Source organism: Arthrobotrys flagrans (assembly GCF_004000055.1).
Source record: "Arthrobotrys flagrans strain CBS H-5679 chromosome Unknown unitig_3, whole genome shotgun sequence".
In the NCBI taxonomy this organism is placed as follows: domain Eukaryota; kingdom Fungi; phylum Ascomycota; class Orbiliomycetes; order Orbiliales; family Orbiliaceae; genus Arthrobotrys; species Arthrobotrys flagrans.
Genome location: NW_027137547.1, coordinates 5,617,115 through 5,635,801, shown reverse-complemented (window position 1 = coordinate 5,635,801; position 18,687 = coordinate 5,617,115). Strand labels below are relative to the sequence as shown.

The following is an 18,687-nucleotide window of genomic DNA, read 5'->3' as shown; positions in this document are numbered from 1 at the left end:
GATATAGGGCGGGGGCGTATGGTATGTTTTATGATACGGTTGGTGTATGTGCGAAGATGTGTGTGTAAGGTAACGCTGGTGGTAGGTGTTTTTGACGGCGAGTGTAGGTGGGAGTTTTCAGAGTATGATATGATATTTTGATAGGAAGAATAGTTTGAAGAATATTATATACAATTTGGAAAAGCGCCATCTATTTGGATTGTTCGTGTAAATATTGTCCCGCCGTAGCTCATGCTGTGGAACTTGTGGATGCAGTATCTCTAAGTTGTGTAATTGTGGTGCATCCTTGTAAGATATAACGTCGAAGCTGCAAGATCGGGTCTTACAGGACTAGCGATTGACATGTCAATATGTTTCTTTCTATCGCCCACACCGCTGATGCTTCGGAGAAGGTTTTAAGGTCCTAGGCATAGTTTCCGACCTCAGATGATGTTAAACCTTGACTTTGGTATCCTTAATCTTGTTGGCGCCGGGTTGACCATTCAGGGCGTAATGCCCATAGTCGCCCGGGCTAGGCTCCCGAGCGTCGGCATGCTATTTGAAGGTACTGGAAAGGCCCCGGAGGCATGGCCGACTGCGCCATTCATCTTAGGTACAGCCGCACCAATGTTTTGCTATCAGATGTTAGACTAGGACGAGTTTCCGTTTGAAGGGATCTTGGAGTACTCGTCCAGACGTCTCCGAAACATCCTAGGCTTTGAGGCTTCCGCCTGGTCTCGTACTAAGACACGCTAAAAGTGTCGCTTCCGCCATGATATCTGTAACTCGGTTCCAGCAGAGGTCGATTATTTATCAATCTGTAGAGCTAGGCAGCTGTATCTGCACTTCTGCTAGTGCTGGACACCCGTAATTCCGCCATCCCAGCTGATACCATCCCGATATCATCCCGTTTACCATTCACAGCCGACCCTTCATATAGACCCCCTTACCCTTTCCTTTCCTTATCTTTTCCGCTCTAACCTCTTCCTTAACAACCTCCTTCCCTTTCCCCTTCTCCATTTTCTCATCATCCCCCCAAACTTTATCCGTATACTCTCCCTTCGTAAGCCCCAACCATTCTACCGGATCCTCGACTTCCTCTTCCGCCGGCATCGCCTTCTCCCCACCCCTTCCAGCCATCAAAGCTTCCATTTCCGTCTCTTGTGTATCCATCACTTCCAAAAGCCCCACAACATCGAGTCCATCGATCGATTTTTGAAATTCAATATCTGGTGAAAATGTGTCGTTGAGGAGGGAGTATGGTCCCGCCGCTTCTAGCCTTCCAGATCCAGTAGTCGGGTTTATGAATGATTCGTATTCCTCCAATGATTCGATATTTGACGGTGTCGAGCGAAAAGTGTTTTGTTGAGGTCCTGCTGATGATGAAGATGAAGATACCAGTCGATCAGCCCATACCTTCGAATTATCATTTTGCGTTGTACGGTTGGAATTTGAAGCATCGGCTTTGGCGAGGGATTGAAGGAACGACATTGTGCAACTTTAGTTCTTTCCTGGAAGCTTTACTAACGGTATCGATATATCCTGCTCTTTCTTGGGATATTTTAAGATGAAGGTTTAAAGATGAAAGCATAGACCAAGTTTTAGGGTATAAAAGTCGCAAGCTCCATTGCGCCGGAATTTGTATTTGTTTTCCCGATTCGGGTGAATGGGTGTGGCAATTGACGCATGTGAAGGTTCGAGGTCCGCGGTTTTGCCGAAGGTTTAGTATATTTTAGTTCCGGTTTAACAGCTACTGAAGTTTCCTATGAGCCTTTAGATTCTATACGAGTACAAGATTGTAAGACCTAGGCATGAATATATATTTTGAACTGGCTCCTAAGGCAAACTAGATTCAAAGTATCTTGAGAGGATGGTACCGTGCGAATCTGGTATTCCTTTTATATGATACAAATATATATTTAAGTAATTTTCTACCCAGCCTAGACGGTACCATCAAGCATATATCAGACTATTTCGTGATTAATCGACTTGATCAGTTGATTTAGAGAAATATATCCGACATATGCGGCCATGAGATCATCTTAATCCCATTTCCACTAGCACTTAAATTTAACTACCTACTTATGTGGTTATAGTCCCCGAATTATCAGGCAATAGGCGCTTGAGTGGACGTTTAGTATGTGTGGGTCCGAATACCAGACCCGGGGATCCGTATCTCCTTGATTGGGCTAGGAGACATTTATATACATTTGACAACTGTGCGTTTTCAAATGCGGAAAAATTTGGAATAAACATAAATGATTTTTTGACTAGGAAAAGCCGTTTAGCGTGATATTTGGTGGTAGTCGCAATGCTATATATCTATGAATCCCGTAAAACACATCACATTTTCATATTTAATACCCGCCGATTGCTGTCTTCAAAAAAAGTGCAAATGCAGAATTATCAAACCAAAGTCCCAATGCCAATGCAGTGTAAAACACCAATATGGAAACCAATTATATCTGAAAGAATGCCTCCAAGTCCTTATATAAAATAGACAGATTCTCCTTATGGGTCGCTATCCTCAATATCATCTTCTTCCAAAACCAACCCTTCCATTCCTTCCTCAACCGTGTGTTTCTCCCTTTCTCCAACCCCGACAATCCCCACTCCACCGTCTTGTCTCTTCTTAAACCGTCCCCCATACTGCCCAGCCTCTTCTTTCTGTCTCCTAACTTTTCTCTTAACTTTGACATTCCCCATTTCATCCTCTTCTCCTTCAACCACTTCTTCTTCCTCATCAGGTCCATCAGGAATAACCTCGCTCTGATCACCAACCCCTCTAAACAACACCACCTTTTCCAAATTCTTCATCGCCGGTGTCCTAAACCCTCCCGAGTTCCTCATCTTCGCTTTTCCAATCCTATGCGTATATGGTAGATACTCGAAGAGTGCCTCGAGATCCGTCATTCCCATCGCTATCTTAGAATTTCCGAAGTCTGCCAGGCCATTTGATATAAACACCGACAGTAGACCTTCCACGACTTCTTTATCCCGCCATAGCCGCTGCGACATGGGGTAGTACATGCTGTTTTTTGTACTCTCACGCCTTACTTTGGCAGGTAGTCCCATTAGAACACCTCTCACTGCGACCTGAAACGCAAGTTCCCCCTGCCGCATCGTGTCTTCGACTTGATTTCGCTCCAAGGGCGATGTGGTATTCCGCGATAACATATCAGAATCGGAAATATATTCGATACAGCTTTCGTAGTTCTCTGGGAAAGATGCGCCAGCGCAGGAGTGGAGGTAGTTTTCGTGAATGCCACTGACAAAAGTGTCGAGGTCGACGCCGGCAGTGTCTATTAGGGTTGATATGTCTACGAGGGATGGAGAGCGGGAGAATGATGAAAGGTGAGATGGTGGGTCTGGAAGGATTTCAGGGGGTGTGAATTGGGGTTCTGAAGGGTCGAATCGTTTGTTCCATACTATTTTCCCAACTGCATGGAAGACCCCGAGTGATGCTTCACGCTGGGTGATTAATTCCAATCTATAAGTTGATTAGTAGGCTTATAAGATAAGAGCTTGCAAGCAAGGATGCATACGTTGTCTTCTCACTCTCGCTCGGCTGGCCCCAGTCTGACATACTTCTCCCTATCTTTCTCTTGGTTTTCGGTACAGGTACCAGTTTCTTATTCAGACCCTTTCCCCTACCCACCATCATGAATTCTAGCGTGTTTACGGCGCTTCGAATATCCCCACAAGCACCGATCCCCGCTAGCAAACCCGGAGACGGTGTTTCTTTAACCCCTTTCATCCTCATTTCGACGTCTACAATCTTTTCTAGTGCCTTCTGCATGATACCGGCGGCAATCTTGTTGAACGTTATTGATGTTGTTCCCCTATGGTTGAGTAGCTGGGGCCCAAGGAGCCTATGAGGCGTTATTGAACTAGAGTTTGATTGTGTCGTGAGATTTTCGCTGATGATGAGCATACACGCTAGTTCCCCATCCTGAGGCGTTGCTAGGAAGTTATGTATTGCTCCTCGAAACGACGTCATTGCCGAGGAGCCTGCCGATGAAGAGCTGAAGATATTCGGTAGGTCTTCTAGTAATATAACCTTCCGACGATTCGGGTTCTTGGGCTCCTCCATTAGCTTAGCGGATGATGTTCCCCGAGGCCCGGACTCCACTACCAAAGGCAGGGCTCCATAGCCCATCCCTCTGCCCATGAACTCTTCAAACTTCGCATTGAGGCTTTCGAAGATACCATCGCCGCCAACATCATGTTGCGAAGGGTTCTCCCACTTTAAGACGTCGAAATCCAGTTCATTCGCCAATGCAGTGACTGTCGCTGTTTTTCCTGTTCCGGAAGGGCCAGAGAGAACTAGAAGGCGCTGGGGTCGTTTATATAAGTCCTTTTCAATCCTAATTTACTACCAAATCAACATAGGGTAGCTGCATACCTTTGACGACACTCCATTAAAAACAGCTTCTAGCCAGTTTCTGACATCATCGACTTTGCGTTTATGGACTGCTAGATCAGCCGTGGATGTTGGAGCGTACTTATCCGCCCAGGTTTGAGTCTCAATTGGTTCATCCGGTTTCACTGGTTTTGGCCGAGTTATCATCGACCTCTGAGAAGACTTTGGCTGTGAAGCCGGTGGTAGTTTTCGGGGTAGTTCATCCGGTTCCGAAGAAATGATAGGTATAACATGTCTCCGTCGTTGCCGTCTTTCATCCTCATCGGACGAGATCTCAATCCCATCGACTTCTTCATATTCTTGTATTTCCTCGACCTCGAGTTTCTTCGAAGGTACTCGTTTCAGCTTCTTAGAAGCTTGGCTTGAAGTCTGAGTTGCAGGTGCAAAGAACGACGTTATCGAAGATCCTTGTTTTTCAGATTTCAAAGTTAACTTTGAGCTTGAAGCTGATTGTTTTCGAGGTGATGCTAGACTCGCAGTCGATGATGTTTTCGATTTCGATGACTTCGATGCTACAGTAGTGGAGCTAGTCTGAGTACCCGCTATCGTGCGGCCCGATGGAGTTCCATTCGACGCGGTTGCTTTCGCTCTATTACTCCCACTTTTGTTCGTGTTTGTGCTCGTGTTTGTGGTGGCATTAGCAGCGGCTCGCGTGGATCTCGTGCTTCGTTTCGAGACCGTGGGGGCAGCCTGCTGCTCGGTTTCGGATGATGCAATGACTATCGGTTCGTCGTCTTCGTCGTCACTAGAGATGATTCGGAGTTTCCGCGGCCGTGCCATTGGCATGTGTAAATGCGATGCGATCGTGAGATCAATTTCGTAAAGTCCTATCGTCAGATCATAAGGTGATGCTATCGTGGAGTCGGAGCTGGTTGGCTGCAGCTGCGACATTGCATTGCAGGTTGGATGCGGTGATCACGTGCTGTTTATTATTATTTAGGAAGGATTGTAATGTCAAACATCTCGAAAGAAAGGTCATCAATCTGATAACAACACATTCCATGGTTCATAGCTATCACAAGCAAAAATTCCTGGCCTCATTTCTCAGCTCCGTACCCTCAAAACTTCCTACCGAAAAGCCATTGACCATCGTCAAATTTACCAAATTACAAATCATGCACTGTCGTCGGCCGCTACCGCCCGCCAGGATCATTAAAATCTCCAGAGTGGACCCTGCGTTTATTACCATGGTTGTGTCGAAGCGGGTAGACTCCCGATTCGAACTTTCCTTTCGTCTCGTCTATGTACGCGGACGCAAACGTCCTGCAAGTGGTTCGCCTCGCTTTGAATAATTTCAAAAAAACACCTAGACATGGTCCCGAATATTCCGATGACCTTTACTCTATACATAGTAGAGCGCCTGGTTTTGACTGTCTGTCTGTCCTCTTGTTGAATCCTCTGGGCTCTTTTCAGACTTAGAACGATTCGATTCTAGGGAAAAGAGCAATAGTCAGTGGCTGTGCTCATGGTTGCATAACGTTACTCTATTTTTTGATATTCGTGGGCTGCCTGTTTGCGGCTCTGTTCGGGCCCGAAGATTTATAGGACCTACTAACATGACGTGCAGGACGGTAGATTACATAGGACAGCTGAGTCTCTGGGATTCACTGAGCAGGTTGGGCAGCTGTTCATGAGGGATATTTGAACCGATATATTGACGCTTTAGTTTACATTGCATTGTCGCCTTGAGTTTCACGATACGGGATACCTCTTCGTGTGTTCTCGATTGAAAGCTGCATAGAGGCGAAGTCACAACCAGCTTGAGATTCATACAGCCAACAAAAACCTCACCAAATAACCACCCTTGTGAAACTATCAACAGGGAAAGAAAAGCCAAGAACCTCATCTGATCCCGTAGTGTCGTACGAAAGGCTTCAAAAAGCGAACAACGGGGTAACGGATACCCGCATCAAACCTGCATCCAGCCACCCGTATATGCCAGTTTGCATATATCAAGTATCGCCAGCCGATACCCGAACGAAGTTTCATAAAAAACCCTCAACAAAAAAGGTCATAAAATGGGATCAAGATCACCTGCAGGCGCCCGTGGGATTGACCTCGTGTGGACTAACGTCTTTTCGCTTTTCTAGAAGCTATAACTCGACGACCGTACAGTAATAATAGCGCAAGGTTGATAGTATACCTCCCCTTCCCCTTCCACAAGAGTGGAGATGTAGATGATGCATGCGGTGGATAGCACCGCTACGAGCGACATCATACCCAAGAACGGCGACAAAAGAGCTTTGCTGCCTTCGAAGCTTCCCCATGAGCAAGATCTACATTGTACAGCTTTCGCATTTTGGGCGTTCCCTGCGACTACCACGGATTACCGTGAATAACCTTGAAGAATAAGTTTGTCCATATTTTCCACAGCTCCGTAATGAACCATAGAACGTTACTAGGATATCGTAAGATACATGAACATCCTCTTCCCTTTCAACCCTTAGCCCCAGAGGATCTCTCCCACGTGAGGTTCCTAGCTTGTTTTGCGAACTCAAGAAACTCGTGCCTTTACCAACTGTTTGTTTAAATGTTTCAACCGGGCTCTACACACCTGGTTAGAACCACTACATGTTTTAGTTGGTGTTGCCTGGAAATTAACAGCTGATGAAGGGGGTTCCGGTTGGATATCGATTTCAGGGTTTTGTATCCGATTGTCGAATCACGAACAGTGTATTAACCACACCGCGCGACGTCGGTAGATAAACTCCATAGATGGCGTAGATTCAGTGTGTATATTTGGAATATTCCCCCCAACAATTGAAACTGGCATAGTAAGGCTTAATCCAGTGACCACAATGGCTAGCACCGGCCTGTAAATGCAAATGAATGGCGTTTTGATGGCGCTGCAGCCTCAAATGCTTATACTGGGTCACTACGTATGCCGACCCCTTCCTAGTGGATAAACGAAAGGGAAACGTTAACCGGGACTTTTTTTTTTGCAAATGTCGCAGTGGCTGCAAGGTCCTATCCATACCGATAATGAAATAAGTGGCAAGACATTCCGATATGCACGGTGGATATTAATACGTCAAAGCTCTTTGGACCGGTTCCAAAGAAAATACCAAGCTGGAATTAACGGTTTTTCTTGTTGCGACTGACACATATGATACCCAACGGGCGACGAGATTAATAACCCTGTGGATTCGGAACCGATCTTAGGCAGCTTCCAGATTCAGGCACCTCATTTTTTTGTTGCTTACCGAAATGTGAAAGATACCAGCATAACCTCGTATATTCATTCGTCTTTCATAAAGTCACTCATGGAGCCGGTTATCGAATCCCTTGAAGCATTAGTAATGTACAGCAACTGTTGGAGTAGTCATATCAGACATTTGATATCGACAAGCTGCCCCTCGCAAGCTTGGCTGCTCGAGGCCATAGAACTATTATAATACTAAACTACTAAACTACCATATTCGAAGACCACAAGGATCTTAGCTAGTACTATACTTACCCCTCGACCACGCGTGATATCAGACGAACAAGATTTCTTACTACTTCCTTATTTGGTATCGCACAGCTAGGTAACCCATATCATCGGGCGCAACAGGTTTGAAAGCCCCTCAATACTCCACATCGATGGATTCATTCGGATTCATTTAATTATTTTGGGGGAAGTTTAAGATATAGTCGCCATGAGAGTTAAAAAAGGTACATCAGTATCACGCGATGGTGCGCCGACTGTGAGAGTGCCTGCACGAGATGGATATACGTAGTTTGAAGATGAACAGGTTCATGTGTAACGCTTGTCCTACCATAGAATAGCGTCTAGACGGTCGAACAGTTACGATATGAATGATGGTCCCCACGCTTTTTTGTGAAGGGTTGAAAAAAAAAAAAAAAAAGTCGACAAGGGTAGCATGAGCGGATAACAGGTTTGGTGGAGCTTCATGATGTTGTATGTGTAACTCTAGACCTGTTTGTGGGATTCATGGGATTCCTTCTGTGCGCTGATTCAATACAAATACCCTTCTCCTTCGACTCACCACTTTCAACCGTGATTGGTACTTGCCACGGAGGGGCTGGTGAGGCAAGTTAATGATGATCAGGACGTTACGATTTCGATGCCTTACAGGGACGTGGCACGAGGGCGAACGTGATATGTGCATGTAAAGATCGATAGACGAAACATGATCATCAATGACAGTTTTCCAGAAAAGTGATGAAGTGGAGAGCAAAAACCTGACGGTATGTGCAGCATGCACCGTGAGGCTCAGCTTCGAGGTTATCACCCCTGGCAAACCAGTCCGAAAGCTAAAGACCGAAAAGAAATCGATGGGATGGACCACAGTCCACAGCAAAAACGGCTGCCTAATGGGACAGTCGCCCAAATTAACAGCTTGGAGCGTGAGAGGTTGGGTTTGGGCCAAGCATTGACCCACGAAACAAATGGGAGGGTCAAGAAGGGGTACCGAAGAAGCAAACATGGTTATTAGATACAACCACACACCCCTCCTTCCTCGAAACTGGCAGCCTGGAGCTAAAATTTTCTCGTCATAAGCTGCTTGTGGTTGCTTTAGTGGGCTGTCATTATGAAGCGAATTGAACTTTTCCCCATTACATTTGGGGACTTCTGGGTAAAAAGCTTAAGGAATTTGACGGTACAGAAAAAAACCCACACACACGCACGCAGTAGGCAGACATTCAGTCGCTGTATCATTACGTTCGACAGAACAAAGCTGCAAAAGCCGTATTCTTTTGGACGAGGTAGTGAGATCGCAGTCGCTGTTACCTACAGCAGATTCTTTGCCAACGGCATATTCTTTCTAGTGAGGCGAAAGAAAGAAAAGAGGGGGTCTGGCGAACAGGTAGAAGCGCTAAGCGTCGGCTGTGTCAACGGTTGGTCAACGGTTGGAGTTTGGGATTGTAGAATGACGCATCGTTCTATGCTAACTGAATTAACTGAATTGAACCAGCATTTGGATATAGATAATGATATGGATATGGGTATAGGATAGTTTTTGGTTATAGATCTGGGGAGATTAAGGCGCATATATCTCGATTTAGCACTTCGGGGCGGTCAGGTTGATTGCCTTCTTGCTTCACCGCTTGCTTGGGACCAGTCCAGTCTTAGGCTTTCTTGAGCATTGATGTTAAATCCAAGCCAGGGTATGAAAAGAAGATGGATATCTTTGGGTCCAGAACAACATCCTTTCGGCGTTCACATATTTGACCCAGTCCGAATTCTGTCCTGATACTCCTCGATTCAACTTCAGTGACAAGCCCGAGTCATTTCTACTTTTCGCTCTGATTTCTTTTTAAAATACACGTTCGAACCTGTATCACCCGGAGACGATTTCTTGCTATTGCCAGGTGCATATTCGTCAGCTTAGGTATCTTTGGTACATATTATATCTGTTCCACGCAATCCCTTAAAGCAGCTACCCAATCCGCCGGCGACACCAGCGATTTGGGATAAGAGCCTCGTCAGCAGTTCCAGCAGTTCCGTGAAGTTCAGCTTTTGAACATTTTTGACTGTCTGATATAATCCTCATTCCAATCCCTATTTTGCATTAGAACCAAAATAAATAAATAAAATATATAACTAACTATAACTATATATATATTTTTTTTAAAAAAAAGGCTACTCGACTAAACTGACAGCCATTCGAAATATTCGACTCAACAATCCAACTAATCGAATTGGAGCAAAAAGTTTTCTGGAGAATGTAAGTGCTTACAGACAAAAAGTATGTCCCCTGCATTGACGTGCCCAAGAGTACATGATCTCTCGGGCTTCAACAGACCACAAACCCGAGTAGTGTCGATTGTGCCTTGCATTTTATTTCTGTTTTGGAGATTTCAGTTCAAGCTCATGCATGCAATTTCGCACTCTCCTCAAACCTCGGTGTCCACTTATCCATTCCCTCCACCCCCCATTATAATATGCATCCCCCCCAATAATAGCCTGCGGCACCATCACACTAGTGCCAAATTACTGCATAGCAGCTGCAGAGTAACAGCAGGAACAGTTTCTTAGAGGCCGGGAACGTGGGACCAGGTCGGCAAGAAAAAAGGCCTTCCCCAAACAGCAGCTTGCGCCTCTTCCCTTTTAATTCCTCGCCATTGCCCTCCCGCAAATCTCACCTGCTTTCCCACCCACTCTTCTTCAAAACCTCAGTCTTTTGTAAATTTGCATGACTGGCGACTTTTTTTTTTATAAAAAAAAATAAAAAATTTCTTTTGCTTCCTTCCTTCCTCGATAGTCCATATCGTGTTCCCGAGCACACTATCTCGCTTCCCTCGAATAATCGCTGTTACGTTTGCCAGACCTCCCCTTGCTTGGAAGGTCGACCTCCCACATTCCGATCTCACGGGTCTGCCGGCTGCTTCTCTGACTTTTGCCCCTCATCTGCTGGCAAGAAAACACCTCAAAAGCGAGCTTGCATCGTTTCCTCTTTCTATTTCATCTCATCTCATCTTTTCTCATTTTGATCCCTTGGATTTTTCTCAATTTTGTTTCCGTGTTCTTGGTTTGGGATATCTTTTTCAGGGAATAAATTAAATTACATATAGTACGGGGTGTTTCTGACCAGGCCGAATAGAACTTCGTTATACCTCTTTCCCCCTTTACGGTCTTATTCACGCTTCACATAACTATATCTCCTTACTACTCTGTTCTTGGATGCAAATAAAGCGACTCTACTGCTACGTTACTGGGATATCATTATTGGATGAAGAACTAGGCTCCGACATTCCGAGGTTATCTTCCAGTGAGCCTGCGAATCCGCCGGATTCCAATACCCCGATAGCGACACTAGAGTTCACAGCTCGATACACTTTACGACATTATACTACACTACATATCACACATACAAGATGTCTTCCCGGAGATCCGGAACCACAGTCGTCAAGAAGGAAGAAGTCAAGACTTCGTATGTATCAAATCTTCCCTTTTTTGTTCCTATTCTATTAATATACTGACTAGAATTTCGTATGTGGCGCAGTTCGACGGTGCGGAGAAACTCCTTTGCAGGCCCCGACAAGCCCGCCAAACCAGAGGACCAGAAGAAAACCCCCAAATCGTATGCCCAATTGCACGACCCCACAACACATCCCGCAACACATTGGACGTTGACCTCTAACATGCATGGTTTCGAATATAGGGTTGGAGGAATCGACAGCTTGATCGCATCAGTTTCCAAGATTTCCATCTCGAAAGAAGAAGACAAGACAATAGACGCTGCCGCTCCAAGAATCGTCTCAAATACAAAGATAGAAGTGGTTAAAACAGAAAAGAAGACTACAACAGCAGAGACAACGACGACGCTTCCAAAGATCCTCGACGAAGATGACGAACTATCCACAAAGTCTGCAACCGTTGAAGATGTTACGGCTTCATATGTCTCCTCGATGAAGGAGATCCTGTCCTCGTTCGATAAGACTTTGCAGCTTGATGAAGCCACTGAGAAGAAGACCATTCTTTCCAGGTCGAAAGAGCCTGTTGTTGTCAAGAAGGAGAAGGATACCGCTTTGCCACTCCCACGATTCTTGATTACTGGAGCCGCCAGCGAAGATGCTGCCAGACCGCCAATGCCAAAGAGGCGGACGATGCCAGTCACAAAGAAGGAAACATCAGATTCTGTCAAATCGCCATCTTCAGTTATTCCGGCAGTTGGCGAGAAAGAATCTGAGAAGGGCGACAAGACCGTCAAGTGTGTACCATCGCCCGCCAAAGTTCAAGAAGCTCTGCCAAAGGGCCGCGGCCGCTCCAAGACGAATCCAAATCCATTCGAGGAGGGAGATATCTCGAGATCATCTAAGCAGGCACCTCAGAGGAGACGATTTGCTCCACAGAATACTAGTCCATACAGCTGCAATCCTGCCATCAATGTTCAAACCAACAGCTACGACGTTACCATCGATGATATCTTGGCTAGCCACCACCGCAATAGCATGTCTCAGCTCGAGCTCTATGGATTCCCAGAAATGGCGTCGACAGGTCTTAATCTTGGCCTTGATACTAGTCTTGCCGGAAATGCCGACATCTACGCCTCCTTTTCCGCTTCCCCCACACCGGAGTTGATTGATTCTAATGAAGTTGAGGCTGGGCTTGGTGTCTATTCTTCGCCAATCGCCCCGCTTACCCCTCCTTCGACTACAAACATCGACTTCTCCCAGAGCGCCTTGCATTCGCCATATAGATCTCCCAATGTCTACTATGCCACCAACAACATCCCAGTTACTCAGAGCTGGTCCGCTCAGGCTTCGACTATTGGTTCCCCCAGCGGATCTGTCTTGTCGATTCATTCTGCTACTCCAACTTCCTTGAATGCCGATGCCGTTATGGAAATGAAGCGTTTGATCCTTCTTCCATTGTCCCAGGACTCTTCTCTCTTACAATTCACCCCTCTCATCGCTGCCGCTTCCATGCGTCTTGATGAAGGTCGCATCTCCTGCCTCCGTGACTTGGAGAAGTATCTTCTCTACAAGTCCCAGGAAATGTCTCCATCCCCTCAGACTTTCGTTCACTTCTGTGAGAAGTTCCTCTTCCGCTGCCAGAATGCCATGGGCTCCATCGAGGCCGTTGGCGGTGACTTGACCCGACCAAACGATACTCCTTACTACGAGGGATACTTCATGGACGTCCTTGCCCATCACAGAGAGGCTTTGCTCTCCCAGATGGTGTCTGTTTCCGCCGCCCAGGCCCCAGCACCAGCTGTCTCCATTCTCCAACGGCCCGTCTCCGCCGTCCACGGACCTCAAATGCCAAAGCCAATGGCACCACAGAATGGAATCCGCAAGATGTCGACCATGCACCGACCTCAGTCCAGCATCAACGAGAAGCTCCAGGAGCAACTCCTTGCCGCCCTTGAGCAGCGTGCTAGCATCCACGAGCTTGCCACTCTCGGTGGTCTCTTCGACATTCCCTCTCGGGACTTGCCAATCTCTCCCGTCTCTCAGCACCAGGAGCTTGGTGGCTCCGATGATGGCTCCGATGATAACCAAGTTCGCATGAACCCTCTCCTCCACAAGCAGCGCAAGAAGTCTATCCAGAAGCCACAGGGCGGCCATGTCTGCCTTCACCGTGACGAGGAAACCGGCGCCATCTGCGGCAAGAAGTACAACCGCCCATGCGACCTCAAGAAGCATGGCAAGACCCACTCCCGTCCACACAAGTGCTCCGAGCCAACCTGCCTCTACCACGAGAAGGGGTTCCCAACTGAGAAGGAGCGTGACCGTCACGAGACCGACCGTCACAGCGAGTCTCCACAAATGTGGTACTGCGAGTTCCCACCCTGCCCCTACAAGTCCAAGCGCGAGAGCAACTGTAAACAACACATGGAAAAACAACATGACTATGTGTATGAGCGCAGCAAGCACAATCCGCGCAACCCCAACGGGAATGCCGTCAAGAACCAACAGAACGGCCGCAAGAACTCCGACACCCCCAAGTCTGCCACTAAGCCAACGAGCCCAGTTACTTCCATCTTTGACCACGGCATCTCGACTCCTCCACATGACGTCAATGCATTCATGCCCACCCTCGATGAGACTAACGAGATGGCCAAGATCCAGCAGATGTACCTCTTGACTCCGTCGCCGGATACCCCGCAGACCTTCCGCAGCGGATCCGTCGACAGCACTGCTGATATCCAACAAGGCAACCTCTCTGGCGTCTACAACAATAACTGGGGCCAGTTCAACACCTGGCAGCAAATCCCCACCACGAACGGGGGCTGGATGGCCAACCCGGGATTGATCGTGGAGTAAACCAAGTCATAGACTTGTAATGAGGGGACGGCATATTATTCTCGAGGTGAACATTCGTGACTTAACTTAAAATTTTTTTTTAATTTAAAAAAATTAATTATTGCTAGTCACTTCAGTGTTACACTCTCTGTTAAAAAAAACGGGGACGAAGAGGGAGGAAAGGATTCTCGTTTTTTTTCTTTCCCCCTCCGGTCGAGGAGCAGGTGTTTTTATCTTACTATATTTTCCGTCCTTAGCCACGATGCATTCACCCGAAAAAAATCAGAAGAAAAGAACAAAAAAAAAACTGTCGCCTTTGTTTTCCGCCACCATGCTGTTATTCTTTCAATATTCGATATGTCGCTTTTCAACTTGGGAGGGAATTTCAGCCTGGGAAACCAAGGGATGCTATTTTTTTTACAAATACGTTCTATTTCTCTTGGTTTTGACGGTGTTTGCGGCTTTGGATGGACACCACTGTAGGATCTTTGGACTTTTCTGTTTTGTGCCATTGATTCCTCGTCACGCTCCTTGGGTCTCGCAGCTACCTCGGTACAGAGACCGCCCCCAAATTTTTTTTTTTTTTCTTTCTTTCGAACAGACTGACATATCCTCCCTGCTTCTCTGTGTTTTATCTGAGTCTTTTTGATCTTGATATCGCGTCTATTTTTATCAACCTTTTCTATCTGCGATCTAAATTTTTTTTTTTTTTTTACCCTATCCTTAACTGTTCTTCCCCAATGGAATTAAAACATGCATTCATGTCCACTCGCTATGATACCCATGGATGCAACGAGGATACTACTCTCGCTTTTAATACTTCGCCTTTTACTCTTTGTTTTTGGCTTATTTTGTCTTTTTGGAATGTTATGAAAGATACCACTGGGTGGGCGGGAATTGCACATGTACTTTTTCTTTTTTGATATCTTATGGTCAGTCTTTACACAAATTTATTTATTTATTTTTATTTTTATTTTATTTTTATTTTTTTTGGAGCCGTGTGAATCGAGGGAGTGGGGGGAGCGACTTTTATTTCGTTTTAAATTTGTGGATGTTGTTTGTTGTTGATGGTCATGTAATTGAAGTTTGGTGCTTAGTTTAGTTTTTGGATTGGATTGAATTGAATGAGTACAGTTTCTGTTGAAGATGTTAAGAGTTTATAGCGTAGAATACTGGTGCTTGTGTGGGTTGTGGTTTTCGAGTTTAGAGTTCGTATGTTACGCGATGTTTGTATGACAATGGATGGACTAAAGATCTTATCATTGTGTTGAATCTGTTGCGTTTTAAATATTTATACGGCTAGGATGAAATGTCTAGTCAAGACTGTGAATTAGGGAAAATGCCCCTGGATGTTTAGATTTGTGATCGAGTTAAATGAAGTCTGAAGCTTCCAACATAGGTTACATTAGTATTTATCTCTTTTTCTAATCTATACATTCCATTGAAGCTCTTGTGTACGCAATATAAAACCAATGAATCGAATTATATGCTGACCATTTTACATGGCAAAGGTATGTGGAAGTAAAAAGTAATATAATGGGCGTGGAGAAGGCGAATTAGTCAAGCTATGGTAAAGTTATGTCTTGTTTTATATAAAGAAAGAAAGAAAAAACGAGGAATTGATTAACTAAAATACAATTATATAGTTCTGTGACTATGTAACGTTATAACAGGCGCACCGATGCATCGATGATAGTAGAACCCCAAATTTAAGGCCCCTGCAACTGCTCGTACGATAACTGGAGCCCCTCGGTTAAGAGGAAAATCTTATTCCTGTTTCGTCGAGCGATGTAATCATGTAATGATATCTTGTAAGGGCAAAACTTACTTAAGCATTCTTGAAGGAGTAGCTTTGTATATTAATATATTACAAGGACCATCTTGGATTGAGTTACTACAGGATTCTTCTTCTAAATTTCCAAAGTTAGTATCTTATGCGCATATGAGACTGGTTTATGAGCTCGAGGGTATGGCACAGCAAAGTTCCAACAGCTCTTGCTTCGAAACTACCCAGCAGCGGTCCCCAGACTTTGCCGGCTCCTGACATTAACTTCCCTCCATACAGGCGAAATGCAAAATTCCCTTCGAATTCTATTCAAACAATAGGAGGCAAACTACCGGGCAGACTTGGCACATGAAGGCGCTTAAAACCCGGATCCATGTACTTGGACTCTGGATCTTATAAAGCACGGAATGGCCCGTCCGGGTGGGACGATCCCGATCGATGTATCTATTTCAATACTTATACTACTAATTATTCACTACCTAAGAACGAGTCAGTGCCTTTGAAGTTTCTCGTGGCTAGCAATACAGTATGAGGGATCATACTCGGTTTAGAGCGGTGATATCGATACCGATTCTTTGTTTTCTCCTATTTTTTGCCTATGTGGCACAGCAGGATGGCAACACCACCCACGGATCTTCGATTTTTCAGAGATCGCTCTCGATACCGTTAAAAGTGAAAAGAGCAGGCAAGTATCATATTCTTTTGCTCACCGAGTTTGTAAGTACCAAAGCATACTTTTTTTTTATAATTTTAACTTTTAGTCCCATCTCGTCGCCGGACTCCTCAACTCGTTTTAGTCATTTAATACTAAGCTCAGGCGCCGGGTGTGTTGCCATTTATAGTCATATATAAGAGGCGGCGGCATCCAAGATTTTGACGTTATCACAAACATTACGATTGGAGGGAGTACGCCATTAATTTCACCAAATACTTGAGAAACAGTTTTCAATTCTTACTGTTGTGGAGACCAGAACCTCAGACTCTCAGTGACGCCGCAGCATGTCACTTGGGTTCCCCAGGAGCCAGGTTCCATAGTGGACTTTTGCAACGACAGAAACCCACAAAATAAAATGGCATGCGAGGTAGCTGGGAGAAGTAGATATTGTGGGTACATTTCATAATGGGCGGTGGGAGAGTTGGTAATTGAGCTGGCGAGCTGACAGATCGTCTAGATAAGGCGACTGGTAATACTCGTACCGACAGTTTCTCATTTGATGAAAGCTATCTAGATGTTTCAATCCATGAGACCGTAAGTTTTTTAATTTCTTGTATCTGCATTCGTACCAATCTAGAGACTAGCGGCTTCACTGATTATTCCGCAGATCCGATGTCTCTATCAATATATACATCTATTTTCTTCAAGCTAACAATCTAAAACTCAGGCCACAGGTTACTGGGTCGAAGACACAATCACCGCTGATGGGATAGATGTAAGGCTTCAATTCGGCGTTGCACTTCAATGGCATACATCTCCAATCCTGGGTCTCGGGATCCAGCCAGTAAATCAAAACCAAAGACGGCCTGGGTATTTAGACGCACTGAAACAACAGGGGAAAATAACAGGACGCTTTTGCAGTTTATATAACCATATGACTCCGAATACTACCGGCGAGATAGTCTTAGGCGGGGTAGATGCCAGCAAGTTCCAAGGAAAACTTGCTGTTTGGGAACGAATGAGAATTCCTGGGGAGGTTGATGCACCATCTGTTCGTATCAGCAATGGGACAGGTCGGTTTAAGGGACCTTATGAGAATCCGGGAAAACCTCTGGCTGTCGTAGACCCGCTCGCTCGCTCGCTTTTCATCCCGAATAATATGTACACTGAGCTGATCGCCACGCTTGGTGCATACGGTCTTCAAAAGAACGAGTTCAATAACTTGGCCCTCCCGTGTGATAGAAACTACTCGCCGGATGATGTTATCGAGCTTAGTTTTGGCGAAACAGTTATCAAGATACAGTTCAATCATTTGAAAGGTATCGAGTTAAATAATAGTCTTGGGTTATGCGAGCTCTCTGTTTTCCCTACAGAAACTGTTCTTAATATCACTAAACAGTGGTCATTTGTTCTTGGTGGTCCGTTCTTTCGGTAGGTCCTTTTTGTTCATTGCTCCTTAAAACGATTTACTCGATTTCGAGGTATCGATTTAAGAACTATTTGTAATTTTATATAATTACCGGCTACACCGCAGCTGGAATGGCTAAATAAGTACTAATAAATAGCAGGGCAGCTTACACAGTTCTGGGCGTCGATATCAACAGCACAGGGATAGGAATTTTAAACCCAAACCCGCTAGGCCGGGACATCATTGAGCTCGGAGGGAGCTTTGGGACATCGTTAGATAGAATCCAAGGTGGCGATTCGTCACCACCGTCACCACCGGCAAATTCGGAACCTGGCGGCCCTCTATCCTCAGGCGGGATTGCGGGGGTTGTAGTTGCAGTTGTTTTCGTTTTGATAACCGCTGTGGGGTTTGTATTCTTTTTAAGGAGAAAAAAGAACATACCTGAGATACCATCACCGGAGGGTTATCCTTCAGAACTGAGCCCGGATGTACGTCCGACGAGTGAGTTGGAGGCGAAGAGTGCTCTGCCTGTATCACATGAGCTTTCAGTTTCTTCGACGACTGCGTATGAGCTTGAAGCTAATACGAGCCGTTAAATCATTTGTGGCCTTCGTATGCTAAGATATATGTTGTATACTGGGATGCTGGGAACCTAACGGAAAGATTCAATTTTTGTATTGTTGCAAATTTAATACAGATAGAGCTACAAATGATAGATTGGTGTAGTTTAGCTTCTTAGG

The 18,687-nt window shown here is 45.4% G+C and overlaps 4 protein-coding genes across 4 annotated transcripts; 2 read left to right on the top strand and 2 right to left on the bottom strand.

The window, feature by feature from the left end:
* Positions 1-897: 897 nt before the first annotated feature.
* On the bottom strand, positions 898-1,470 carry DFL_003015 (uncharacterized protein; the record flags this gene model as incomplete). The annotated part of the gene is made up of 1 exon (XM_067631886.1): positions 898-1,470. The coding sequence occupies one exon, from the start codon at positions 1,468-1,470 to the stop codon at positions 898-900; it is 573 nt and encodes a 190-aa protein (XP_067494387.1).
* Positions 1,471-2,490: 1,020 nt separating this feature from the next.
* DFL_003014 (uncharacterized protein) lies at positions 2,491-5,293 on the bottom strand (the record flags this gene model as incomplete). The annotated part of the gene is made up of 3 exons (XM_067631885.1): positions 2,491-3,469; positions 3,525-4,315; positions 4,385-5,293. The coding sequence occupies 3 exons, from the start codon at positions 5,291-5,293 to the stop codon at positions 2,491-2,493; spliced, it is 2,679 nt and encodes an 892-aa protein (XP_067494386.1).
* A 5,931-nt stretch (positions 5,294-11,224) lies between these two features.
* DFL_003013 (uncharacterized protein) lies at positions 11,225-14,119 on the top strand (the record flags this gene model as incomplete). Its single annotated transcript, XM_067631884.1, has 3 exons — positions 11,225-11,280; positions 11,353-11,430; positions 11,512-14,119. 3 exons carry the CDS (start codon positions 11,225-11,227, stop codon positions 14,117-14,119), a joined length of 2,742 nt encoding a protein of 913 aa, XP_067494385.1.
* A 2,835-nt stretch (positions 14,120-16,954) lies between these two features.
* On the top strand, positions 16,955-18,543 carry DFL_003012 (uncharacterized protein; the record flags this gene model as incomplete). Its single annotated transcript, XM_067631883.1, has 4 exons — positions 16,955-16,988; positions 17,057-17,133; positions 17,267-17,970; positions 18,108-18,543. 4 exons carry the CDS (start codon positions 16,955-16,957, stop codon positions 18,541-18,543), a joined length of 1,251 nt encoding a protein of 416 aa, XP_067494384.1.
* Between the last annotated feature and the right edge of the window lie 144 nt (positions 18,544-18,687).